This window comes from Dermochelys coriacea, chromosome 3 (genome assembly GCF_009764565.3).
Source record: "Dermochelys coriacea isolate rDerCor1 chromosome 3, rDerCor1.pri.v4, whole genome shotgun sequence".
Taxonomy (NCBI): domain Eukaryota; kingdom Metazoa; phylum Chordata; order Testudines; family Dermochelyidae; genus Dermochelys; species Dermochelys coriacea.
The window spans coordinates 209,439,081-209,466,415 of NC_050070.1; the positions used below are offsets into that span (position 1 = coordinate 209,439,081).

A 27,335-nucleotide genomic window follows, 5' to 3' on the forward strand; every position below is an offset into this window, starting at 1 on the left:
GTCCATCTTTGTGTGGAGTGTTGGTATAGAGGGCTTCTACATCCATAGTGGCTAGGATGGTGTTTTTAGGAAGATCACCAATGGACTGTAGTTTCCTCAGGAAGTCAGTAGTGTCTCGAAGATAGCTGGGAGTGCTGGTAACGTAGGGCCTGAGGAGGGAGTCTACATAGCCAGACAATCCTGCTGTCAGGGTGCCAATGCCTGAGATGATGGGGCGTCCAGGATTTCCAGGTTTATGGATCTTGGGTAGCAGATAGAATACCCCAGGTCGGGGCTCCAGGGGTGTGTCTGTGCGGATTTGTTCTTGTGCTTTTTCAGGGAGTTTCTTGAGCAAATGCTGTAGTTTCTTTTGGTAACTCTCAGTGGGATCAGAGGGTAATGGCTTGTAGAAAGTGGTGTTGGAGAGCTGCCTAGTAGCCTCTTGTTCATACTCCGACCTATTCATGATGACGACAGCACCTCCTTTGTCAACCTTTTTGATTATGATGTCAGAGTTGTTTCTGAGGCTGTGGATGGCACTGTGTTCTGTAGGAGAGAGAGAGCCTGGAGCACTGGGCCTGGTGCAAGATTTGAGGCCTGAACCAGAGGCAACGAACCAAAATCAGGCCATGGATTAAAGCAGATGTTTACAAGTGCACCGACTGATATGTGACCTTGTCAAAAGTATTGCTAGTGTGGCTAAAACACAGGCACTTCTAAGAAGCAACAGATACTGGGTATGTGAGAACACACCCCAGAAGATTAGCCCAGGGACATCCTGAGCTAACACCAGATAAGAGGATGTTTTGCCCAACACACCTGGAGCATAATACAAAGGGAGGCAACAAGCAGGTGTCCTGGAACACGTGAGGTGGCACGGAAGTTGTTTGTCTTGGTCTGTAAAGACTGGGGTACCTCACCGTAACCCTTTGTGTGGCCAAGGGGGCATCAGAAAGTCCTGCTGCAGACTGGACTGAGTCCTTGCCACAGGGTACTCGTGTTTTAGCATACCTGTAGCCATGGAGCCAGGACAATAAACCTGGCCGAGTGCCTTTGTCACTGAACCGTGCCAGTGGTCATTCTTTCTGGTAGTGCTATCGAGGTCTGCTGAACCAACTGTTTGCACAGGGCTGGGAGAGCGCATGGAGAGAGCACGCATGCACCTAACTGACAACAAAGTATGCCCACCTCCTACTGAAATTAATGACAGATCCGACTAACTCTAATAGTGCTCCCAAACCTTTTGCACAGTGGTGTGTGTCAGAGCTAGCTGCCTTCACTTCCTAGCCACTGACTTTTACTAGTGGGACTTAACAGTTTGCAATCAGCTTTGTGCATGTTTTTGCAAGTTTCGTTTCCAACGTTCTCTCCTTGGGATATATTTTTCAGCTGATGTGATGTTATGGACAAGTCCTTATTCACGCTCCTGTTCTCATAATGTTAAGAAACGCTTGGCACAATAACCCAGAATTGTGTAATGGGGAGCAGGAGTTACTCACTGGCTTCCTTCCTTACTTTTACATATCTCTGAAGTTTTCCTGTTTTCGATTAAAAATCCTATAAAAACAAGGCAATCCTTGTATCTCAGTCCTATCTGCCTGGCAGAGCTGGGATTTCCCAGCATTCTTTCCAATGGTTTCAAAACGCTTTTGGAAAGAGGATTTACTTTTACCTTCTAATTTTCTAGGCCATAATCACGGGAGTCAGGGTTTTACACTGAAACTTTTGCTCAACCAAACAGCCCTTGCTTATGCAAGTTGTCCCTTTGACACCAATAGAGCGACTTGTGCGAGAAAAACTGCTCCAACCATCAGACCTAGAGTTTGCTAAACATAGACAGAAAACGCAGAAGGGATGAGTCAGATCTTCCAGCTGTCACTGCTTTTTAAAATCTCTCTCTGGAGCCCAAAACATGTCAGCTATAGCATACCACATGTACAGCTGGAAGCGAATCAAGCAAATTCCCCCCTTTGATCTTTTATGGCAAAATCCTCCTGGATTTTACATCACAGTGGGAATAAGGTCTGTTGCAGAGAGGACGTGTCTCTCTCCCTTGCTCATCCTGGTTTGCCAGGTCTCATTCCCCTCCCTACCCTCCATGCATATCGAAAGCTCTTCTACATCCCCATCCTGTTCTCTCTCCTGGGGTCTCCTGGCAGCAGCAGAGCGTAACCAGGTGCGATCTCAGCAACACTCACACCCCTGGGAAACTCCAGGGTCACGCCAGGCTGTAGGCCAGAGTGAAACTCAGCAGGTGCCTCTGGGGAAACCACGTGCTAACACTCAACCCCACGGAGCGATGAGTCTGGGGAGAAAGCTAAAACCGGAGGGGGGGGGGAAGGGCCCTGATCCTTGGCTCCAGCCTAGGAGTGCTTGGTGCAATTCAGAGGAGTTGCAGTCCCATAGACCTACATTTGCAGTCAGTGGCCCCAGGGGAAAATCCTGGGGATCCTGTATAACCCTCAGATTGCTCAATACACGGACAGACTGAATGCACCTCATCCAACTCCCATGTGTGCCTGCCTGAGAGCCCACCTCCCGCCCAGCCCTGCCTGTTCTCACGGACACTCACAGCAGGAGTCCCGAGGATCCAGCCCTTAGAGTAAAGGAAATACACGCAATGACCCGGCCCCGGAGAGGACCCCGCTATCATGCAGGAAATGCCGCTTTCACTTCCTCATTTCACTTCATTTCCTCCCGCCCCAGCTCAGAGGCCTACACAGCAGTTTTACAGCCCCGTGAGCCTGAGTCAGCTGACACGGCCCAGCTGCGGGGGGGGGGGGGGGGGAGAGTGTTAATTGGCATGTAGACACACCCTAAGGAGACTGCTGCATGGGCTGGCTGGGGGCCCGACCCTCAGAAGCACCATAGCAAAGCTAGAGCAATCTGCTGACTTCCCTGGCGATTCTGGGCTCTCTGCACCAAGATGTGCATCTTCTTATCAAAAACAGCCTTCTCCATAGACTTGGTGCTCGCAGTTTCCTGGGGCTGCTGGCTGGGAAGGTCTGTTTGTAGGTGGGGGGAGGGGAGTTTGACTGCAAACTTCCTCTTCAGAAGAAATTTCCAACCCTAAACTGAAACTGGCTAGAAGCCCCAAAACTAGCTCTTTAGCTTCATGTGATCAAAGCCGATCTCTATCTCCCAGTGGGGAGATATAGCCTCTGCCCCCCCTTCGGGAGCTACTTGGGGTATGACAAGCATCCCCATCCATTCCACTTTGCAAGCCCAGCTCCGCGGCTCCGTGTTCCTGCCTGACTCAGGAACGGGGATCGAGTCTGCTGACCCATGCAGGTCCCTGGGCCCGCAGCAAGCTGCACTATCAGACAAGCCTGAGCAATGACTTTGTTTTCACCCTCACCATACTGAGCCTGGAGGGGAAGGCAAAGCAGGGACTTTCACCTCAGGAACAATCCGTTCAGCTGAGTTAGGGCTCACTTCACAGCCTCTCCATGTGCTCACTCCAAGCGTAAGGCATTGTGCTGCCATGCAAGAGATCAAGTTCACAGGGACGTGCAAAATCCCATTACCTCCCAAATAATTCATGGTCCAGCTCATTCGAGTCAGAGAGTTAGCTGAGCTGAAGTGGTTTCACTGTTCAAATTTGGGAGGAGATCCCTAACAAGTGCTGTAATATACCTACGCTCACAACCCCCCCACACTAAACCATGCCGTGCTTCGAGGTTAAAGCCAGTTCAGGTCACTGGGCTAATGTCTTAGCGGTAACCATGGCAATTGGCACCTGGGTCAGCCTAGCCCCAGGGTGAGTGGCCACGTTGCAAAGCCACACTTGAGTTCCGGTGTCCTCGCTGGTGCTGCGCTCACCTGGGTGTGTCACCAGGACTCCTCGGGCCTTATCCCACGGTTCTTTGTGCTGAGCTGCTCTCGTGTGAGAACGGTGGGAAAACTCGTCTGTCCTTCTGGGCACATGGGGGGTCGGGGGAGAAGGTGTTGTGGGCGGGCACTCGAGGGCTACCAGCACTGGAAGAGTTTAGCCTGTGTCCTTGCTGCCAAGCGGACGGATTACCAGCCTCACAGGGGCTCTAGCCTATAGCCCCAGACAGGCCAGAGAGCCCAGGCTGAAAGCAGCATCACACTCAGCCAGAGTCTGTGCGAATGGGACAGGGGTTGGGAAGGCGCCCCAGAAAGAGCCTGGGTTAACTCTGCAATGAAGACATACCTTTATGGGCAGCACGCACCCAAACAAACCCTCCACAGCCAGCTAAGGCTCCTCATTTAACACACCATGTTCCTCACTTTCACTGATGGGTTCTAGAACTGGGTCCCACGTGCTCCAATGGGCAGAGTAACACAGTGTACGCACCACATTCCCCACCACCACTGTGTAACAAAGCATGAACCCTAATCTCAGCAGCATCACCACACCGATCTGCTAGACAGCCCTGCACCGGGGAAGCATATGATGCGGGAAGAGCCCTCGATTTATAGACTTCAAGGCCAGCAGGGATCATTACAGTCTTGACCAGCCAGGCCTCCGCCAGAGACCCGCAAACAATCATTGCAGCATCAGCCCCTGGTGGGGGTCACAGTTCAGGTTCTGCATTCTAAGGTGGTATGGAGGAATGGGGTGTGGCATGATCCCCGTTAGGCCAACGTGCCCGTCAGGGCAGGGTTTGACTCTTTGTATATCAGTGCAAGGATGTAACCATCAATTCAACACGGGAGCGAGCCCTGCAGAGAGATGAGATCACATCTATTGCAGAGCAGGATGGCTGAAGGCAAGGGCCACCGTGTTCCTGGCTGCTTCTGTGTGCCAGCCGTTAGTCAAGCGCCAGTGAGTTCAGTCGGCGAATGCCAGCCAGCCAAGCCAGACAGCTGCGGAGCTTACCACGTTCCTGTTGTAGCGATGGCCCCCAGTGCACTGAAACCGCCCCCGGGCGACACTCACCTGGCAGAGTCAGGACAGAGGGGGAAACGTACGGCTGGTCATTCACCCTGCTGCTGTTCCAAAACCAGTAAATCTGCACGGGCTCCGGGGGCCCCACTGCCTGGCATGTGAGGTTGAACGGTCTGTTCCTGGTAACGTTCAGCCTCTGGGGCTGCCGAAGGAAGTGGGGGAGCCCTACGCAGAAAGACAAGGAGACGGGCACCTTAAAAATACTTGCAGCAATAATACTACTAGCCAATAAAGCCCAGGTCTTCCAGCATCGCTGCCAGTGCAACAGCGGCTCTCAGCACAGGCATCGTGTGCACTGGCACCTGCCTCCCACACTGAGTAGCCTAGCCTGCTCCACCATCTCCTGCTCCTGGACTGCTCATTCCCACTCCAGTCCAACTCTCGCTCCCAACTGCCCAGCCCCGTACACAACCCCTGCCACGAGCTCTCCTGCCAGTGCGCTGGCATTGTTACTAAATGCCTCTTTCAGGCCCCGGCTTACCTTCCATCTGGACAAAGATGGGGTCTGACTCAATTTCCTCATTGTGGATTTTCATTTTGCAGCTGTAGGACCCATTATCAGAGCGCTGAGCATTGGTTATGCTGTCAGGGGAGAGGAGAGGATTCACCTCGAGACTTATCACAGCAACAGCTTCCGTGCACTGGCACAAAAGACGAGAAATGCTGGAACACTTTTATGCTTGATCTCAGTAGGTATTACCCACAAAAATGGCATTAAAAGACTGTTACGGCTGCAAAGTCAAGCACTCAAAAGATGCAACCTTCTTGTGTATATGCATTATGATACAGTCTTTAACTGGACTCAAAGACTTTAAGGCCAGAAGGGCCGATCATGATCATCCAGTCTGACCTCCTGCACATTGCAAGCCACCGACTCTCACCCACCCACTCCTGTAACAGACCCCTAACCTTGGCTGAGTTCTGAAGTCCTCAAATCATGATTTAAAGACTTTAAGTTACAGAGAATCCACCATTTACACTAGTTTAAACCTGGAAACGTCCTGTGTCCCATGCTGTGGAGGAAGGCAAAACACCCACTCAGGGTCTCTGCCAATCTGATCCAGGGGAAAATTCCTTCCTGATCCCAAACATGGTGATCAGTTAAACCTGAGCATGTGGGCAAGACCCACCATAATTACTGGATCACCTGCTTTTTCCCCAGAAGACCCTGCTTCATTCAGTCCACGGGGCGGCTGGTGCTCACTTACTGAGCAACTGTCGAATAGGTTGTTTTATCCTCAGGATTAGTGTGGGTCTGTGGTTGCCACTATTCAAACCCTGCTCTGAAAACAGAATTATTAACTTCCTTCTAGGCTTCTCTGTGGTGCGCATTGGCATCGCTGCCGTCGTTAAGTGCGTCACACATTTCTTAACGTTTATTTTCTCACGGCACTATTACCCCCACAGGACAGGAGGGGAACTGATGCACAGACAGGTTACAGTCACAAGTGCCCACTAATTCTGGGAGCACAATTTGAGACATCCAGGACCCGATTTTGCAGAGGGCTTAGCATTATATACGTTCCAAACCCAGCTCCCAGGGACTTCAGTCGTGCTCCGAGACCTCAGCACTTTTTACATCAGTCCCCAGGGTCTCAAGTCGGGCACCTGGTTAATGAGGAAGACACACTTAGTGACCCCCTGCACAGGAACCGTGTGGCAGATTCTCTCCCCACTCTCCCGGCTCCTAGTCCCAGTGTCTCCCTATGGCAGGGGATGGAAAGGCCTAGGGATGGCATTTTCCAAAGCACTTTAGGGGCATAACCCCATCCCTTACAATGGGACTTAAACTTTTAGGTGAGCTTTTGAAAGAGAAGAACCTGATGCATGCTGGGAAGTTTGCTTCGAGAACAGCACCTGTGTTTGTTTCAGGATTGTCTCAGCTGTCCTGTTACAAACCACGAAGGTGAAAAACACAGCTCTGGGGCCCTCTTGTAAATGACAGTCATGGACAAGCTGGGTTTTTCCATGGACTCAGAAGCTGCATGAGAGGAGGAGTGTGGGAGGGGACAGTATCCGTGGAGGTCTAAGTTTGGCTTAGTGGATCTTCCTTTCCTTTTCCTCCCTGCACTTGGGTTTCATGTGGCCGATTCCCACCTACTGAAGGTTATGCCATGGTCCTGGATCTGAGTCCTTGCTGAATGCCATCACCAGTGGATCTGACCCTAGGACAGAGAGGAGCTCTGTCCCATCTGAGAGCCAAACCTTGCATTCTGGTCCAGCTGTCCTGACCGCAGCGGGACTGAGGATCTGCCTTCTTTAAAAAAAGCCATGACTGGGGGCTGAGATTACATCAATCCCCGCCCCTGCCTGGACCATCCGGGAGCTCTATCTCCCACCCGCTCTATTCCCTGGTCTGTCACACGGGGGGGAGGGTGGGGGAGATCGGGGTCCTGGGTTTGCTCTGGGGAAGCTGACTTAAAGCAAAGGGCATGTGGGTGAGCCTGTGTTTTCTGTCATCACCGGATTCCTGTTTTCCATCAGGCAAGAAAGGGTTAAAACTAGCTTTTCAGGTCTGCAGTTTTACCTGCCTGACAAGTCAGGAAGGGTATGAATAGCCTGTGTTGTTATCAAAGACTGGAACAGCCAAACTTCCACCAGCCCCGACTGTTATCCTAGTCACAGGGTTGGTTCACAAACACCTAACTGATCAACAAATACCACAGTCCCCCAAGTAGAAATCTATCCCGTGGCCTGACCCTGCTGGCTGAGCTCCAGGGGCACTATTAGCAGTCGTTCTGCAGGGATCTGCGTGCAGAGATCTAAGCTACTGGGCTGGGCGAAAGTTTTTTAGCTGCTAAATACTCTTGAACTGAAGATGGACTTAGCAAACCACCTTTTAAACAGCTGGCTAGTTTACCTGAAGGTAGAGATCATTGTTATTTCGCCATCGTCCATGACCTGGTAATGTCGAGTGGACATGCGGCCAGGCTCCTGCGGCTCCTTCCCGTCTTTCCACAAGGAAATGACAGAAGAGTCTTGGTTGAATAAGAAATGAGGTACCTTAATTGAGCAGTTAAACGTGAAATCTTTATGCTCATTAATTACTATATGGCCTACTGTGGGATTGAATTTAATTAGCTGTAGAGAGTGGGCCCCAGAGGCTCTGTCCAAGAGAGAGGCATTGGGCTGGTCAGGATATGGCTCCATGGGGGGCGTTCGTGCGTCGGCTTGGGGGGTATCATGCATCGTGGTTAGAAGGGAGCGGATGTGTCGAGGCACAGCCGGCCAGTCCACCGACAATGCTTGTGTGGATGACGACAGGTGGGACATCCTCCTCTCCTGCTTTCCCTCAGTATTCTCTGCAAAATAAGACCCAGGTTTATGACCCTGCTCATTGCCAGCAGCGAGCTTGCCGTGGTATTCGGCATTCTGCGTATCTCAGCAGCCCCGAAGTGCCAACCCTTCTATTCTCCATGGCCTTACCCTGGGCACGGTGGCCCCAGGCTCACCCCATCCCCACAGTGGAGCAAACCCAATGCTAGCAAGGCGTCTCTGCAGAGACCCCCAGTCTCTATGCAGCATGTGTTCACAAGCCAGACCTTCGGCCTGTGAAGCTCCACCAACTGGCCTGAAATACCATCCACAGCCACAGAGAGCTCCTTCACCGATACTGCTGAGCCTGGCCCCTTGCTTAGGCAATGAGAGCAGGGCTCCTGCTGCAGAGGTACTGCAAGTTGTGGGGCGGGGGGGAAGGGCACAGCTGTGTGAAGGGACTGGCCTCCATAAGCGATGGCTCCTCCCTTTGTGGATCTGTGGGTGCTCCTCTCCACGCAGCCCCTAGATCTGGTGGGGTGGAAGGCCTCAGCCCCTGACAACTCGGTGCCCCCGAAGCCCTGCCCCAGGAGAGAGGCATAAAGAGAGCACTGTAAAGACGAGGTTCAGCGTTTTCACCCCCCTGCCATACTCCCAGGTGTTTTCCACAGTGGGGATGTGTCTGGCCCAGATGTTATGGTCAGTCCTGTCCACACCCCGCTAGTGTCCCCAAATGTCTCCTTCACTGTGGTACAAAACCTGACCCAAAACAGTTCACGCACACCAAAAAGCCAAAGACAGCCACATGCACATGTGTCATCTAGACAACCAGTCACGTTCCTGACATCCGGCCAGCCCTCTTCCCAGCACCCACCGACTGAGATGCTGCCATTAACAAGAGGTTCTGCATCTCCTACGTACTGATTCCAACGCACCCCGCAAAGAAGACAAAACTGGTATTTCCCTGACCGTAGACATCACGCTGCACTCGACTGATCCTGGCTTTGCAGAACGCCATCCCATTAGAGTGCCTCAAAGCACCGCAGACATGAGCTATGCCTTGCCTGTCTCACAAGGCCTTTGTAACCACTGGCAGCACCATGGAAGTCAGTGGGGCTCGGTGCAGGTGCAGGGGTTTGCCCCTGAATGGATTCGAGCTCCTTGAGGCAGGGACCCTATCTCCGGGGTGTTTGTACAGGGCCTGACACAGCTGGGGTGTGATTCAGATGAGGGCCTCTGGTGCCTCTGCCACAGAAATGTCAAATGACGGGGAAACACGGATGGACTGAAGGTTGAACCTGCATGCTCCTGGGGTAGAGTGCTGGGCACTAAGTGGAAGATCAAAAAAGCCAGGAGCGGGAGAGAGAGGATCCAACCCCGCAGTGCTGAGAGCACTGTTGTACAGCCCCCACGTCATGCCTGCCTCGTAGCAGAAGGAAGGTCTACAGGGAAACGTGTGCTCTGCTAGGATTTACACCCTGGTCTCCTCCACCCACACCCTGCCCCATGCACGTTAGTGCTTGGCGCAGAGGATTATGCTATCACCAGAGCTGGGCTCCATCTTGTGGACGAATGGATTAGCCACTCAAAAACGTAGCTTCAGTCGACCCAAAACTTTCCACCATCTTGACTCGATTAGTTTCAGCTGGGAAAATGCTTTTCAGGGCCAGCTTCAGAAACCATGCCCATGGGGGGAAGGGGGTGTTTAGCCCAGTAGTTAGGGCACTGGCTTGAGGTGCGGGAGACATAGGTTTGAATCCCACTCTGGAGCAGGGTCTTGGCCTCGGTTTTCTCTTTCCCAGGTGAGCATCCTAGTCACCAGTTGCTAGGTTGTTCTGGGATGGGTCAATCCCTCCAGCTGAAGCTGTCAAACTTTGTATAGACACATAAATATTCACTGGGCCAGAGAGAAAAAATGGCAGCATGGTGACAGAGGCACTCACCTGGACGAGGGGGGATATGATGCAAATCCCTCCTCTGAATGGAGAGGTCAGACCTGGGTCTCCCAGGCACTGCCCTACCCAGGGGTTAACGGGCAGAACCACACACCCCTTTCTGTAGAGGACTGGAATGAAATGTTCCTGAGGACCCAAAACAGACTTTTCCGATTTGCTGCCAAATTCCAAAACTGTTCGGAACGGAACTGGAGATTTTTTCTGGTTTTTCAGTTTGCTGACCAAAACAGGAGAAAAAAAATCATTTCTTCACCCAGCTCTAGCTGTGACCGGATGGCAGACTCAAGGACACAAGGACTCTCTGACGCCAGGTGGGAGAAATCAATTTCTGCTGCTGAACCACCCGGTCAGCTCAGGTGGCCTCTAGGAGCTCCAGTTTGGAAGCATTCAGGGATCTGAGTGTCCCCAAGCAGAAAGAATTCAGTACAGGGGCTTTCGATTTCAGTGAAAGCCCCTAGGAAGAAAGCGAAGCTCAGAAAAACATTTTTGAGCTGAGGTGAATGGTTTGCAGTTGCTAAGTTCACTATAAAGGCAAACCCCAGGAAGCAGAGAAGTTTGGACCAAATTCAATGAGAGCGAGGGCACACTGTGCTAGGAATAGGGTGGGAATGCTACCTGATTACATATCCCTCGCGCTGACATGAACCTTGGTCCCTGCATAGCCTAGGCTCACCCTTGTGTGACAGCCTTGCACTTGCTGCTGTCAGCTGCCCAAGGACTTGCAGCATCGTAAACTCCATGACTTCTGCAGTGTCACGCAGCAGCTCTCTGGCAGAGCCATGGAGAGAACCACAACACTAAGGATGGACTTGCGGCTAAGGCCCATGAGTGGGAGTTGAGACCTGGGGTCTGTAAGTCCTTTAGCCTGTGTGCCTCAGTACCCTTATTTATCCCCATTTTATAAATCATACCTCACACAAGTGGTTAATGATCAAAAAGGGTTGAGAGATCTGTGGTTGGAAGGCACTTTGGCAGGGTTCTTCTGCTAAGCTACCCCTCGGCAGGGGTTAGAATCCTACAGGGGCTACAAATTCATTCCTGTTGACTTGTGGCAAGTTCAGCCTCTAAATCCCAGACTGGATATAAAGTGCAGTGGGGGGAGGGATCTAGGGTCTGGGACAGCGTAATGTTACCAGGAAAGACGCCAGGAATAGCTAAGCACAGGCAAAAATGTGTTTTGTTGGTATTTGTTGTGACTGTTATTGCTGGATTTTGTTCTGCTGGTATGCATTTCTTTGCTACAGAAGCCAAACCCCTAGCCGGGCGTGGGGGAAGCTGACAGGGTCCAGTGTCACCAGAGTGTTCAGTGCAGGGTGGGGACGCCAATCCCACATTCACAGAAATATGTGAACTCCCAGACCAAACAAACACACACTTCCCTTAACCTGCGTGTGAAATTCACCATGTGCCTTCACCAACAGACTATGCTGCCTGCACATTCCAAACCCTATTTTGTAACCTCAGGGTATGTCTGCACCCCAGTTAGACGCCAGCTGACTCGGGCTAAGCGGCTGTTTAATTGCAGTGCAGATGTTCAGGCTCGGGCTGGAGCCTGGACTCCAGGACCCCGGGCTCTAGGACCCCATAAGGAGGGAGGGTCCCAGAGCTTGAGTCCTGACATCTAGAGGGCAATTAAACAGCCCCTTAGCCTGAGCCCCTGGGGGTGTCTAATTGCAGTGTAGACACACCCTAAGTGCCTTGCTGATCGATCACAAGCGACTGCTACTTAAAGCTGCCTTACCTGAGCTCCTTTTATAGGAAAATAACTGAAGATTAGGATGAAGAATTGCCTGTAAACGCCTACTAAAATTCAGGATGGTTTTAAAAAACATTTTTAAATTTTTTTAAAATACGATTTTTTAAATTTGTTTGTTATACTAAGTTTTTCTTTTTAAAAATAAACCTGTTTAACATACACTCTAAATTTAATACAAAAATATGTTAACACCTACATTTATAATCTCTTAAAATGTTTACAGAAATAATAAATATGCAAATCCAAGAGCCTCTATCAAAAACTCTGAGTTAAAGGCTGCTTTTCCATATAAAGAAAGAACTGGGGGAGAAACATGGAACTTCTGAGGTCAAGCTTTATAAAAATAGCTCAGTAGGTCAATGTAAGTAAATTTAAGAGACTGTCTCATTTTTAAGAGACTTACACGAGTAGGAATTTAAGTACCAGTCACTTTCACTTAGGCGTATTTGAAAATTTGCTCAGGCTGACCTAAAATAATCAGCTTAATTCACTGACTACAGTAAATCCCTCTGTTCCTTTAAGAAATCATGTAGTTGTAAATACAAATCATGTTTTGATAGGAGAAGTTTATGTATCCAAAACATTTAAGGGTCATTTTGTTTAATAAAAATAAATTGTATTTGCTGTTGTGTATAATTCCAGTTACCATCCTAATGCAAACTAGATACCATTAACTTGGGTTTGAATAGAGACTGGTAGTGGCTGGTTTCAGAGTAGCAGCCGTGTTAGTCTGTATTCGCAAAAAGAAAAGGAGTACTTGTGGCACCTTAGAGACTAACAAATTTATTAGAGCATAAGCTTTCGTGAGCTACAGCTCACTTTATTGGATGCATGCAGTGGAAAAGCTTATGCTCAAATAAATTTGTTAGTCTCTAAGGTGCCACAAGTACTCCTTTTCTATCTTCTTACTATATATTCTGTTCTATGCATCCGATGAAGTGGGCTGTAACCCATGAAAGCTTATGCTCAGATAAATTTGTTAGTCTCTAATGTGCCACAAGTACTCCTGTTCTTCATCCTAATGCAGCTTGACACAAATCATGAGCTAAAAGTTAATTATCTAGTAAATAATCATTCACTGTTTTCTAACATACTAAAAATATACAATTAATAAGAATCTGAAGATATTAAGCTATATAATTGCTTAAACCAATGTATATAATTATAGTGCACCCTCCTAGATAGCAAAACAATGCATCAAATCTAGTGTAAAGGCTCTACTGAGTTGTAAATAAGCATGTCAACCCATGAGAACGCACCTTTCTTTAGAAAATAACACGTACAAATGGAAAAGTTGCTTAAAATTTGTGATTTAAATCACTGTTTTGAATCACTTTGATTTAAATCAGACCACCCAATTAGTTTCATCTTTCCCAGCTGCACATTCCACCAACCAGACTAGATTTTCAAACATTTTCCCAAGGAAAGCTAATAGCAACCTCCTTTAAAGGTTTCATTTCCCTCCATCCTTACATGGTACTTCTCCTCTGGAGCTATTCATTTGAGTTTTCCCTAGATTGATGGCACTCCTGAGGCCAATCTTGAATCAAACCAAAAGTAGCATTTTAAAATAATTTCTCAGAAACAAAGTTGTGTACTTTAAGTTTCTAGATCTGGAGAATATTCCCCACACAAATCATTTTACTAGATTATTTTTAAAAACTTCTATTGGATTTGATAGGCAAAATACACTATTGGCCGGATCAATCTGCCATGTTGATGGCAATACAGTTATGGCTGCTTACCACCAACTCATGGAAATGCAGGGCTGGAAGGGATCCCAAGAGGTCATCAAGTAGCCCCCTGCACTAAGACAGGACGAAGTAACCCTGAGACCATCCTGACAGGTGTTTGTCCAACCTATTCTTAAACACCTCCAATGGTGGGGATTCCACAACCTCCTTTGGCAGCCTATTCCAGAACTTACCTACACTTGTAGTTAGAAAGTTTTTCCTCCTATCTAACCTAAATCTCCCTTGCTACAGATTAAGCCCATTGCTTCTTGCCCTACCTTCAGTGAGTCAGGTTTTTTTAAAACCTTTGATCATTTTTGTTGCTTCTCTTCTGGACTCTCTCCAATTTGTCCACACTTTCCTAAAGTGTGATGCCCAGATTTGGACACAATACAGAGCGAGACAATTAGCTCTCATGTCTTACAAATGATATTTCTGTTAATACACCCAATGATATTAGCCTTTTTCACATCGCATTGTTGACTTATATTCAATTTGTGATCTACTATAACCCCTCGATCCTTTTCAGCAATACCACTGCCTAGTCAGTTATCCCCCATTTTGTAGCTGTGCATTTGATTTTTCTGTCCTAAAGGAAGTACTTTGCACCTGTCTTTATTGAATTTCATCTTGTTGATTTCAAACCAATTCTCCAATTTGTCACAACTGTTTTGAACTCTAAACCTGTCCTCCAAAGTGTTTGAAACCCCTCCAGCTTGGTGTCATCTTCAAATGTTATACGCATACTCTCTACTCCATCATCCAAGTCATTAACGAAAATTAATTGAATAGTACCAAACCCAGGACTGACCCCCTGCTGGCCCCCACTAGATACACCCTCCCAGTTTGACAGTGGACCACTGATAACTACTCTCTGAGTATGGGTCTTTCAGCCAGTTGTGCACCCACCTTATGATAAATTCATCTAGACCACATTTCCCTAGTGTGCCTATGAGAGTGTCACATGGAATTGTGTCAAAAGGCTTACTAAAAATAATCATGTCTACTGCTTGGCCCCCATCTGTAAGGCCAGTAATTCTGTCAAAGAAGGAAAATAGGTTGGTTTAGCATGATTTGTTCTTGACAAATCCATGCCAGCTACTCCTTATAACCCTATTATCCACTAGGTGCTTACACATTGATTGTTTAATAATTTGTTCCAGTATCTTTCCAAGGATCAACGTTAGGCTGACTGGTCTATAATTCCCTGGGGTTCTCTTTGTTCCCCTGGTTAAAGAAAAGTACTACGTTTGCCTTTCTCCAGTCCTGCAAGGCTCCCAATATCCTCCAGGAATTCTCAAAGATAATTGCTAAAGGTTCAGAGATTGCTGCAGCTGGAGCCACAAGTACCCTTCATCAGACTCCGCCAACTTGAATACATCTAACTTTTACTTCCCCCTTGTTGTTAATACTAATTATGTTGAGTATCTGGTCATCATTAACCTGTCCAGTGAAGACTAAAGCAAAATAGGCATCAAACACCTCAGTCCTCTTGATATCATCAGGTAGTAGCTCTCCTTCCCTGCTAAGTAGAGCACCCATGCTTCCCTCTGTCTTTCTCTTGCTCCTAAATGTATTTAAAGAACCTCTTCTCATTGCCTTTTATGTTCCTTGTTGGGTGCCTTCGCCTTTCTGATTTTGTCCCTATGTGCTTGTGCTGTTTTTTTGTTCTTATGCCTCCTTTGCAATTCACCCATTTATCCACTTTTTGTAGGATTCCTTTTTGACTTTCAGGTCAGTCAGGAGCTCCGGATGCTGCCACATTGGCTTCTGACTAGTCTTCCTATCTTTCCTTTGTCTTCGGATAGTTCGCAGTTGTGCCTTTAATACTGGCTCCTTAAGAAACTACGGGCTCTCCTGAACTCCTTTTCCCCTTAGATTTTCTTCCCATGGGACCTTAGCTTCCAGTTCTCCGTGTTTATTAAACTCTGCTTTTTTGAAGTCCATTGTCCTTATTCTGCTGCTCTCATGCCTTCCTTTCCTTGAACTAATCGACCCCCTGATTCTGTGATCGCTTTTACCCACCTTCAGATGCGATGCCAACTCCTCCCTCTTGGTCAGAATCAAGTCTAAAATGGCTGTCCTCCTAATTACTTCTTCCACTTTCTGAAACAAAAAGTTGTCCCGAATACATTCTAAGAACTTACTGGAAACGTTGTGTTTTGCCATATTACTTTCCCAGCAGATGTCGGGGGTTTTAAAGTCCCCCATTCCTACCAGGTCTTGCGTTCTGGATATTTCTGTTATTTGTTCCAGAAATGCCTCATCCATTTCCTCTTCCTGATTTGGTGGGCTATACTAGACCCTGACCACCTCACCCCTGTTTTTTCACCCCTTTTACCTTTACCCAGAGACTCTCAACTGGTCTGCCTCTGGCCTCCTTCTGGATCTCAGAACAAATGATGTATAATGCAACACCTCCTCCCTTTTAATCCTGCCTGTTCTTTCTACACCCCTCTATACCAATATTTCAGTCATACCCTGAATTTGATCCATCTTGATTAACCTGTCGCTTTCAAAACTATATTCACAGGTTATAAATATAAAGTAAATCAAAGAATGAGTAGAAAGTTGTGACCTGTTTACCCAACAAGAACATTCACTATGCCTTAACTGAGTCCAGTTTTTAGCTGGTTAGTACTCCTGAATATCAAACACCTCAAAAATTTTATCACCTCATTAATTTCCCCATTGTGACTAGCTGAGCACAGACAATTTGAGGGGACGTTACAGAGAGCCAGCAACCAGGACCTAAGTTTGAGGCTGGATACATTTCTTTGCTAATGTGATTGCTATTTTTACTGATGAAAAATGATACTTTTAGACAGAAATTTGCAAAGTCACAAAATTGGTTCCCAGTCTCGTCTGTTCTTAAAGAGTAAACAGAAATGCTCTCCTGGTTTAAGATACAAAACAACTGTCTTACGCTGGAAAAATAGCTAAGCTTTTTAAGCCTGCACCATAATCTTAACCATAACACAAACAAAGAGCATGTGACCGCTGCTGAACCTTCCTTATGCCACTTGTTGTTTACTTACATGGTACTAAAAACCAGTGACCAGGTGATCCGAGGAAAAATGCCTGAACAGCTCAGTAACAGATTGCTCAAAGAAAAACTTATTTTCTGCTTGCTAAGGACATCTGAAACTTAAACTTCCTGACACAACCCAGCCAGCTACATTTTATTCTTAGACCTTTAGTTTTGTTGTTATTCATACATTTCAAAAGACAATGACGCGATGGTCTACAGTGTAACGGACTGACCAGCCAACTAGCCATAAAAAAAGCAGATATTACCGAAAAAACCCAAAGATATCAAAACAGCTCTCCATGCTCTCAGAGGGTTTGGCCGTTTCTTTTCTGGTTACTAGACTGGGGAATAAAGCCATAAACAAGAATATTTGTCTATTAACACATGCAACAAATTTCACCAAAGGTTTAAAAGTAAACGGGGAAAGCCATCCCACACTTGAAACGAAACTTCTCTACTCCAGTTCTAGTAAGGAGCTATCTGAATTCAATTAGAATTCATGACTTCAATAACCCCATATTCCTCATTAAGGGCCCAAAGCCGTGTGTTTACAAATGGGTCTTTCCCCTCCCACGTGTTGTTGACACATCTCCGTTCCTCACACTGAGGATCACACGGATCCATCAAGAGAGCTTACATCTCATCAACAGCTTCAGTCTCTCCGTCCCAAAAGACAGTTTTCTAAATTGCTTCGGGGGAATGTATCTCAGGTAGCAGAACAGAGACACCAAAAAGAATCCAGTCTCTTCAGTGACATTCTCACTCCTGAGGGCCAAGCCATTACCAGATCACTCTTGTAAATCCAGGAACGTTTCCACAAATTCTCTGCAGACTTATAGGTACCATACCTTTACCACACTGTATTCAACTAGTTACAACCAGTGGTGACCCAGCTACCTAGGACTAGCTCCTGGCCCACATGGGGGAACAGAATTCGCAGCAGCTTACAACAGAATACAAGGAAGAGACTGCGGTCACCCTCATGTGAGCCCTTAGATCAAAACAGCCTAGTGTTCGAGAGGGACGGGTCAGCACATTCGTGGCCGCAGACTAAGAGAAGTCCTCTATCTGCAGAACGGTGCAATGACCTCGCTGTTCTCACCCAGGTGCTGTGCATGAGCGCTCTTGGATTTGCTCCAGGGATGGGTGGGCAATTCAGGCACCCTGGCCCATTGAGCCCATGGCCTGTACTGAAATGGCCAGTGAGGCTGGCATGTCCGATACGGGGCTAGAACATAGACACTAGCCCATTTGAAAACTGCACACGGGAGCTTATCCCAGCATCGTGGTCTAACTTATCCCAGATAGCCGCAGGTGGTGCTCCGGCTGGGCTGGTGGTGGGGGCTGTAAGAACTTTAGCAGGGCCGGGGGAGAGGGTTCCCCCCGCCCCAGCCAGCAGCCTTGGACAAATCTGTTCTAAGGGGGCGAGAGCGTCCCTCATCCATCCCACAGAGCAGACAGCCCCATGGGCCGCAGCAGGAGGCTAAACTCTGCAGACAGCAGGCCTGGGCTTGCCATGGGTCCTCTGCCCCAGAGATGCACTGGGTGGGGGGCAGGCTCCGCTGCCCAAGAGGCCACACAGATACCCACCAGCGTGTGGGGACCGGGCCCTGCCAGGGCAGCGCTGCCCAAGGAGCCTACACTGTGCCCCACGGCCTGCTGGGCACCCACTGCGCCCGCCACACAGGCTGGGGAGCCTTGTGAGCACATACACACACACAGCCCCTCGGCACGCCCACACTGCACCCCCAACACCCACACCGTGCCCTCCCCACGGGCTGGGGAGCCCTGTGCGCACATACACACACACAGAGCCCCCCTGCACAACACACACACTGTCCCCCCCACACACAGAGCCCCCCTGCACAACACACACACTGCCCCCCCCACACACAGAGCCCCCCTGCACAACACACACTGTCCCCCACACACACAGAGCCCCCCTGCACAACACACACACTGCCCCCCCACAGAGCCCCCCTGCACAACACACACTGCACAACATACACAGAGCCCCCTGCACAACACACACACTGCCCCCCCACACACAGAGCCCCCCTGCACAACACACACTGTCCCCCCCACACACACAGAGCCCCCCTGCACAACACACACACTGCCCCCCCACAGAGTCCCCTGCACAACACACACACTGCCCCCCCCCACAGAGCCCCCCTGCACAACACACACACTGCCCCCCCACAGAGTCCCCTGCACAACACACACTGTCCCCCCCACACACACAGAGCCCCCCTGCACAACACACACACTGCCCCCCCACAGAGTCCCCTGCACAACACACACACTGCCCCCCCCACACAGAGCCCCCCTGCACAACACACACTGCACAACACACACAGTCCCCCCGCCCCCCCGCCGCGGGACTCACCCAGCGCCGCGAGCAGCAGCAGCAGCAGCAGGTCCCGGCCCATGGCAGCCGCGCGGTGCCGGGAGCCCCCTGCCCCGCCGCCGACAGTCCCGAGCCGCCGGCAGCCCCAGAGTCCGCTCCAGGGCGGGGCGGCTCCGCCTCCTGGTCCGGCACCGCGGCTGCGGCCGAGCGCCCTCCGCGGGCTGTGCGGGGCAGGGGGCTCCGGGAGCGGGGCTGTGCGGGGCAGGGGCTCCGGCTGGGGGGCTCTGTGGGGCAGGGGCTCCGGCTGGGGGACTGTGCGGGGCAGGGGGCTCCGGGAGCGGGGCTGTGCGGGGCAGGGGGCTCCAGCCGGGGGGCTCTGTGGGGCAGGGGGCTCCGGGAGCGGGGCTGTGCAGGGCAGGGGCTCCGGTCAGGGGACTGTGCAGGGCAGGGGCTCCGGCCGGGGGGCTCTGTGGGGCAGGGGGCTCCGGGAGCGGGGCTGTGCGGGGCAGGAGCTCCGGCTCGGGGACTGTGCGGGGTAGGGGGCTCCGGGAGCGGGGCTGTGCGGGGCAGGAGCTCCGGCCGGTGGACTGTGCGAGGCAGGGGGCTCCGGGAGCGGGGCTGTGCGGGGCAGGGGCTCCGGCTGGGGGGCTCTACAGGGTAGGGGGCTCCGGCCAGGGGACTGTGCAGGACAGGGGGCTCCAGGAGCGGGGCTGTGCAGGGCAGGGGCTCTGGCCGGGGGGCTCTGTGGGGCAGGGGGCTCTGGGAGTGGGGCTGTGTGGGGCAGGGGGCTCCGGCTGGGGGGCTCTGTGGGGCAGGGGGCTCCGGCCGGGGGACTGTGCGGGGCAGGGGGCTCCGGGAGCGGGGCTGTGCAGGGCAGGGGCTCCAGCCGGGGGGCTCTGTGGGGCAGGGGTCTCCGGGAGTGGGGCTGTGCAGGGCAGGGGCTCCGGCCAGGGGGCTCTGTGGGGCAGGGGGCTCCGGGAGCAGGGCTGTGCAGGGCAGGGGCTCCGTCCGGGGGGCTCTGTGGGGCAGGGGGCTCCGGGAGCAGGGCTGTGCAGGGCAGGGGCTCTGGCCGGGGGGCTCTGTGGGGCAGGGGGCTCCGGGAGCGGGGCTGTGCGGGGCAGGGACTCTGGGTATGGGACTGTGTGAGCAGGGGCTGCTGGGCACCCCTGTGCAGGGCACTGGGTTCCAGGCACGGGGCTTTGCGGGGCTGGGGCTTCTGGGCTTCCTGATACCCAGCCGCTGCCAAGTGGAATCGGTACCTGCAGGGTAGCTCGGGGGCACCCGGTGCCCAGAAGCTGGGACAGCCATGGGATGTGGGGGAGGGCAGAGCCTGCCCCGGACTATTGCATCATCCAGCCCCAGCAACACTTGGGGGATGGGAAATCCCGTGGATCTAGGGAACAGACTTTATTCCCAGCTCTTGGCTGTGCCCACTTGAGTGAGGGGAAGATTGATACACTCCCTTCCTTGTGGGGAAGCTGACGGTAAATATGTCTGTGCCCAGCCATGCCCTCCAGCTCCAATGTGCGCTGCTGCCCTATGCCACTCCTGGCCGCCAGCAGTGAAAACATGACAAGCCATCCTAGCAATGTGAATCCTTGAACGGTGGCCACCAGAACTGGATACAGAATTCCAGTAGCGGTTGCACCAGTTCCAAATTAAGAGGTATAATAACCTCTGTGCTCCTACTTGAGATTCCCCTGTTCATGGGAAATCACATTAGCTCTTTTGGCCATGGCATTTCATGGGGAGCTCATGCGCAGGTGATTACCCTCCACAGCACCTAAATCTTTTTCAGAGTCCCTGCTCCCCAGCATTGAGTCCCCCATCCTGTAAGTGTGGCACATTTACATTTAGCCATATTAAAACACATAGTGTTTGCTGGCATCCCGTTTGCCAAGTGATCGGTGTCAGTGACCTGTCTTCTTCATTATTTACCCACCCCTCCAATGTTTGTGTCATTTGCACAGTGTCATCTTGATGATTTTATGTTAATATAAATGTTAAATAGTGTAGGGCCAAGAACTCGTTCCTGTGGGATCCCTCTAGAAACATACCTGCCCATTTACAAGTACATTTTGAGACCTATCAGTTAGCCAGTTTTTAATCCTTTTAATATGTGCCATGGCAGTTTTATATCTTCCTAGTTCTTTATAAAAATGCCATGCAATACCAAGTCAAATGCCTTATAGAAATTTATTAAATCAACACTATTCCTTTTACTAAACTTGTAATCTCATAAAAAAATACCAAGTTAGTTTGACAGGGCCTGTTTTCCTTAGACCCATGTGCCTGGCATTAAATATATTGCTGTCATTCAATTTTGTATTAATTGAGTCCCATATCAGCCATTCCATCATCTTGCCCGTGATCAATGTCAGAATGATAGGCCTATAATGACTTGTGTCATCTGTCTACCCTTTTCAAATATTGGCACAACATTAGCTTTTTTCCAGTCATTTGGAACTTCTCCAATGTTCAGAAACTTACTGAAAATCAACGACAGAAAATCAGCATTAATGGTCCAATGAACTCCTCAGCTAGCTCCTTCAAAACTCTTGGATTCATAGTTTCCCAGCGGTTTACCAATATTTTGAAGAAGAATCAAGTCACTGAAAGAGATTATTTATTATATTGAAGCAATCAAGGCTCAGGGCACTTTTGAGCTAGGCAGGTAAGAGTCATACAGTAAGGCCTTGTCTACACTACAGGGAAAAGTCGATCTAAGTTACGCAAATTTGAGTTAGGTGAATAACATAACTCAAGTAGACGTAGCTTAGATCCACTTACCGCAGGGTCCACGCTACGCGATATCGACAGGAGATGCTTTCCCATCGACTCCCCTTGCGCTTCTCCACCCGGTGGAGTACAAGAGTTGACAGGAGAGCAATCTGTGGTCGATTTAACGGGTCTAATGGAGACCCTCTAAATCGACCGCCGATGCATCGATCACCACATCGAACCCCGGTAAGTGTAGACAAGCTCTAAAAATCCAGTCCAATTGCCTTGTGTGACCATGTATAAAGATGCTTGTAAAAACAGTAAATTACCTAATTTACTACCAAGGCAAGAACTACATGTAATCAAGTCTGAAAGGTTTTCCAAGTGGAAAGTTTAAAAAATAACCAGGAGAAAATTCAAAAGTTCAATAAAAAAGTGAACAAATCAATTCCAGACGTCTTTGATTTTGGGAACAGCTTGTTCAGTGGAGCTTCTGATCCATTAGTGGCAGAGATCCAATTTCAGTCTCTCTCGCTTGTAGTCCAATTCAACCTCTAGCATCTTGAAATAATCAACAGCTAAGAAAGGGCACGTGTCCCCCCACAGCCCAAAGTAAAGAAAATGAGAAAAATGTAACACAGCTGTTGCAAGAAAGCTGATAATCTTTTATCTGCTCCATGGGACCAGCTTCCCTTCCTGCATCCCCACAGCACTCCAGCTTCCCGGAGATTTTGGGGGTGTTTCTCCCACTGTATCTCAAGCCACTGAATAACCAAGACAGAGAGCCCTGCTCCCTCCAGTCATCTTAGGGCTGAAATTGGAAGCTACTATTGGAAGCTTGTAGTCTTCAGTTAGGCTTTACTGCAGGGGTACAGCTACTGCTCACTTCACTTCCTGCTGCTGCTGTTTTATGAGTTCTAATTTGTGTTAGGAGAGAGGCAGGGCCAATTTCTGCCAAACAGAAGAAAATTCACTGGGCGCCTAAAGGTGGCCTTGATAACCCAATGAAGTGAGCTGTAGCTCACGAAAGCTTATGCTCTAATAAATTTGTTAGTCTCTAAGGTGCCACAAGTCCTCCTTTTCTTTTTGCGAATACAGACTAACACGGCTGCTACTCTGAAACCTATAGGTTTTAAGTTGGCGAATTTGGGTCATTTATTCACGATAGGTTGAATTTTAATCTCACCCACGCTGGTGTAACTGTGGCCCTCTGAAATTTGTCACTGACTGCACTGGAGTCACTCTGGATTTATGTGGATGTAAATGGAGAGCAGAATCTGCCACTCTGACCGTCACTGTCTATACAGTGAATTTGAGGGGCTGCCCTGCACTTTTCATTCTTGCAGTTCCCATAGTCACTGTTGCTGTCCTGGGCATTTCCTGTGCATGCCTGGAATATTTGTGCTAACCAGCTACCAGCCATTGCCACAGGAAACATGAAAAGATCTCTCACTTCACCAGCCAAAGGAGGCAGAGATGTAAAATTACGGCCTCTCCCCCACATCCCAAACAACCACCCATATGTAACCTTACACATAAATATGCTCATGCACATGCTGATTTTATCCTTATCTTTTGCGCTGCTGTCATGATTTTCTCATCTCAGCATTATTTATTTATGAGGTGCATACGTGTGCATGGCAATTTAAAAATGAAAGAGATGCTCATTATAGATGGGGCTGATGCCATCACCTACAGTTAAGGATGCCTGATGCTTCCCATTGTAGGGCCCTATTTCAGTTGCTTAGAATGTTGCCAAACTGCCTGGGCTCAAATTTTCCATTCTGGGTGTCTGCTTCAGGCTGATTAAAATAAAACAACCCATGCATTTCAGGCAAAATGAGTTAGGTGTTTCCAGGAGGGAATTCAGGGAAAAATACATTGTTACCCATGTTCAAAAATGCTGGTGCCCCCAATCTTTGGAGCAGGGTCTGGACATGTTGCAAAGAGCTAGCCTTTGTATTGGGGATGTTTGTTTTGCTGTCCCCAGAAAATCTGACCAAATTTGGCCAGGTTATAAACCTCTAAGAAAAAAAAATCACAGTTTGCACATACTCGGGAGAGATTTACTAGAGCTTCACAGCTTAATTCCATCAACACTGAGCATGCTCCATGCAGGACTTTCCCTGCATTTGCAGTTCTAGGCTGCTCCAGGACAGGGTGGGGCATGGGCGGAACTGACAGCAGGGAGCCTGTTTCTCCTGTTCTCTCAGTGATCTCTCCCCACCACGGGACTGAAGCAAAGTGGAGGAGGAAGCCATCTGACCTGAATGCAGAGGAGGAAAGAACAAGACCTGGGGTAGAGCGGGGTTGAGGGGTGGGGAGTAGATTGTGTCATGGAACCTGGAGGGTGGAGGAAGACTGGGACTGGTTGGACAAAGGGACTGGGAGCCGGGGTGGGGGATGGGGAGAGGAGAATGGGACTGATTGGGCAAGGTGACTGGGAGCCATACAGGCAAATGGGGAGGACTCGGAGTATTTGGGTGGGAGAGACTGAGATTGGATGAGAGGTCAGGTGCAGGGGGGCTGGGACTGGCTGGGAAGGAAGACTGGGACAAAGAGTTGGGGGAGGGGAGCATTGAGAATGCACAAGGAGCCTGGGGAGGAAGACAGGGACTGGGGGGCAGGAGGGATGGGGAACATGGGTGTGCAGTGACAGGAGGCCATGGGAGAGGAAGCAGCAAAAGATCAGATGGGGAATTGTGAGGTGGGAACTGGAGCTGACTGGGCAAGGAGACTAGGACTGGGATGAGAAGTCCAAGGAGTAGAGACTGGGACTGGCTAGCTGAGGAGGATGGGACTCAGACATGGAGCCAGGGGTGAGAAAGAGACAGGACTCGGACAGGCTGGAGGGGATGGGGCAGACGATTGCATCCCCACTCGAGCACGCTCCCCTTCAGAGTCTGGAATGGAACCCTGAACAGCAAGCGCCATAAACAATGGAACCTGTGACAGATGTTAGTTACATTGTTTAATGCACTAGAGAAAGGGAACCCAAGATCCCTGAGTCTCACCCTGCCTCTGTTGTCAGCAAATATCTGTGATACCCATAGGCAAAGTGTGTGTCATCCCCCTCCAGTGCTCGTTCATAGAGAGGATAATAACCTACTATTGCTATCAGTTATTCTATTAGCTCAAGTGGCAGAGGCTATGCCATGGATCTAAAGGTTCCAGCCCTACTGCTTCTGCTTCTTCCTTCTGCTTCTGCCCACCTGCTGAGATGATGGATTTTAAGAGTTGCTACTTTGGGGGAGACAGAGGAAAAAGACTATATTTGGGAAGGGATGGTGCTACACGCAGGCATTTGTGACATTGAATTCAATACAAGTGCACATCATTGTATCATTCTCGAAGAGATCACTGGAACAATGACTTGTTTCATCAGAATAGCGGCTGATGTTAGCTGCCTGACATCTAGTGCTGGGAGTTGGAGATGCAATCGGGTTGTCACTATTTCGAGCATTATTCTTCAGAAAGGTCACGGGAGACCTCCGTGCATAGTCAGAAGAATTTTCAGTACACAATACAACACCCACCAAAACCAAGAGACTAGCAATCTCTAGTCCCAGATAGTGGGCTACATTTTCAACTGGTGTAAATCAGTGTAGCTCAGACGCCAATGGAATTTTGCTAATTTACAGCATGTGAGATTCTCAGCATGTGTTGTGCTTCTTCTATGGAATATCATTAAAATGATTTGAAAACGCTACCGTTCTTCCCTGCCTGGCAGAGGAGTCTGATGGGTGTACACGTTGTTTGGGAAGCCTCCTGCAGCCCTGTGACACCTTGCCCCAGTGGTGCCCCGGGGAGGTGGGCGTGGAGGAAAGCCCCACGAAGCCAGATAGTGGTGTGGGGGGTTTGAAGGGGTTCTATTTGATTGCAAGTCTAGTCAGATTTTTTAAAAATGTGGTAAGAGTAGTTTTGGTCCTAGACCTACCTCTGAATTCCCCTGATAATTTGCAAGTACATTTTCCTATTTGGAAAATGTTTTTCCGTCCTACGTTGCAGGGTAAAAGACCCACACAATTGGGAGAACCTGACTGTGGCCCCAATCCAGCCCTGAGCTTCTCATGGGTGGACTTCTGCACATGCATGGAGCCATGCTACAATTAATGGGGCTCTGTGCTGCCACCAGCCCCCCTCCCCCCCCCCGCCACAAAGCTTGTTGCAGAAGTGTGGAAATATACTCAGGTGACTTAGTCCCATAGGGTTTGTCTACCTTGCAATGTAAGCCCAGGGGTAGTAGAACTCGAGTTAGCAAACCTTAGGTTTGTTAACCTAGGACTTGAGTATCTACACTCATTTGTAACCCCAAGTTAGGAATTGTTGAATCCTGGGTCCCAAGCTGGAGCTTCTGCATCTGCACTGTATTATGCAGGCCAGGGGCCAATCACCCATCTCCCAGGGTTCCTAGCTCCCCCACAAAATGTGGCTGCTCTAGCCCTTTGTTCATGGGGCAGTGTGGGAAAACTGGACTGTCCACCACACTTGACTGTCCAGAGGACAATGAAAGTCAGCCTGTGGGATTATGGGATATGTTGGCGGATACCCAGAGCAGAGTCCAGTGTGGCTGTGTTCACACTGCAAAGCAATAGGGCTGGAATCCAGCTCCTGGCCTGACTCAGGCTTAGACCCTCCACCCTTGTGGGTCCTGGAATTCTGGGTCCATGCAATTTGTGTGTAGATGGAAGGGGGGTTAGGCCTGAGCCCTGAGTTCGAACCCTGGGCTTACATTGCAATGTAGACCTGAGAGTTCAGTAGTGCTGTTTGCAGTTCTGGGGCCTAGCTGACTGCACAGGGGAGATAATGAAACTGACTATACACAGTGTGCTGTCAAATGCTAAAAGTAAACCAATGGGAAAAATAAAGAATATCCATTTCTCTAGCCTCTCTCCTATAAAATAAATGAGGAGTCCTTGTGGCACCTTAGAGACTAGCAAATTTATGTGGGCATAAGCTTTCATGGGCTAAAACCCACTTCATCGAATGCATGCAGTGGAAAATACAGTAGAAAGATATATATCACAGAGAACATATCTTCCTACTGTATTTTCCACCGCATGCATCTGATGAAGTGGTTTTTAGTCCACGAAAGCTTATGCCCAAATAAATTTGTTAGCCTCTAAGATGCCACAAGGATTCCTTGGTTTTTTTTTGCTGATACAGACTAACACGGCTACCCCTCTGAAACCTCTATCTTATAGTAATTTAGGGGTCAGTTTTAGCAATTAGAGGTAAAAACAATTGTAGAAAGAAGTATGATTTGTAAGTTAACTATGTTATTTCAAGTCCCATTGTTGTAAGCAGCGTTGTTGTAGCCGTGTGAAGAGCTCGGTGTAAGCTCGAAAGTTTGTCTCTCTCGTTAGCAGAAGTTGGTCCAATAAAAGCTATTACTTCACCCATCTTGTCTCTCTCTTTGAAATCCCAGCAGACATTTCAGAGCCCCAGCTGGCAGTGCCTCTGTAAGCTATAGTAACCATGTGTAACTGAGTCCAGCTGGGCTCAGTACCTTAAAAAGGGATCAGGTTACACTCGTGACAAGGAAATACATGAGTCTATTTTGTGGACAGTGCAGGACACATAAGAATGGCCTTGTTTATATTGTATTTTTGATTGGCTATTGCTTATCTGGAGTTTAAT

General features: G+C 49.5%; 1 protein-coding gene across 2 annotated transcripts in view; it reads right to left on the bottom strand.

The window, feature by feature from the left end:
* The window catches only part of MERTK (MER proto-oncogene, tyrosine kinase), a 66,913-nt gene extending 47,763 nt beyond the window's left edge, over window positions 1–19,150 (bottom strand). The window contains exons 1-4 of one of the 2 annotated variants that reach the window (XM_038397886.2): window positions 19,014–19,150; window positions 7,755–8,196; window positions 5,376–5,476; window positions 4,886–5,059 (exon numbers count right to left, since the gene is read on the bottom strand). In XM_038397886.2, the coding sequence (XP_038253814.1) occupies window positions 4,886–5,059; window positions 5,376–5,476; window positions 7,755–8,196; window positions 19,014–19,056 (760 nt within the window). In that variant the 5' untranslated portion in view covers window positions 19,057–19,150. The remainder of the gene's footprint in view (window positions 1–4,885; window positions 5,060–5,375; window positions 5,477–7,754; window positions 8,197–19,013) is intronic. The other variant, XM_038397888.2, reaches the window with a different exon arrangement.
* Between the last annotated feature and the right edge of the window lie 8,185 nt (window positions 19,151–27,335).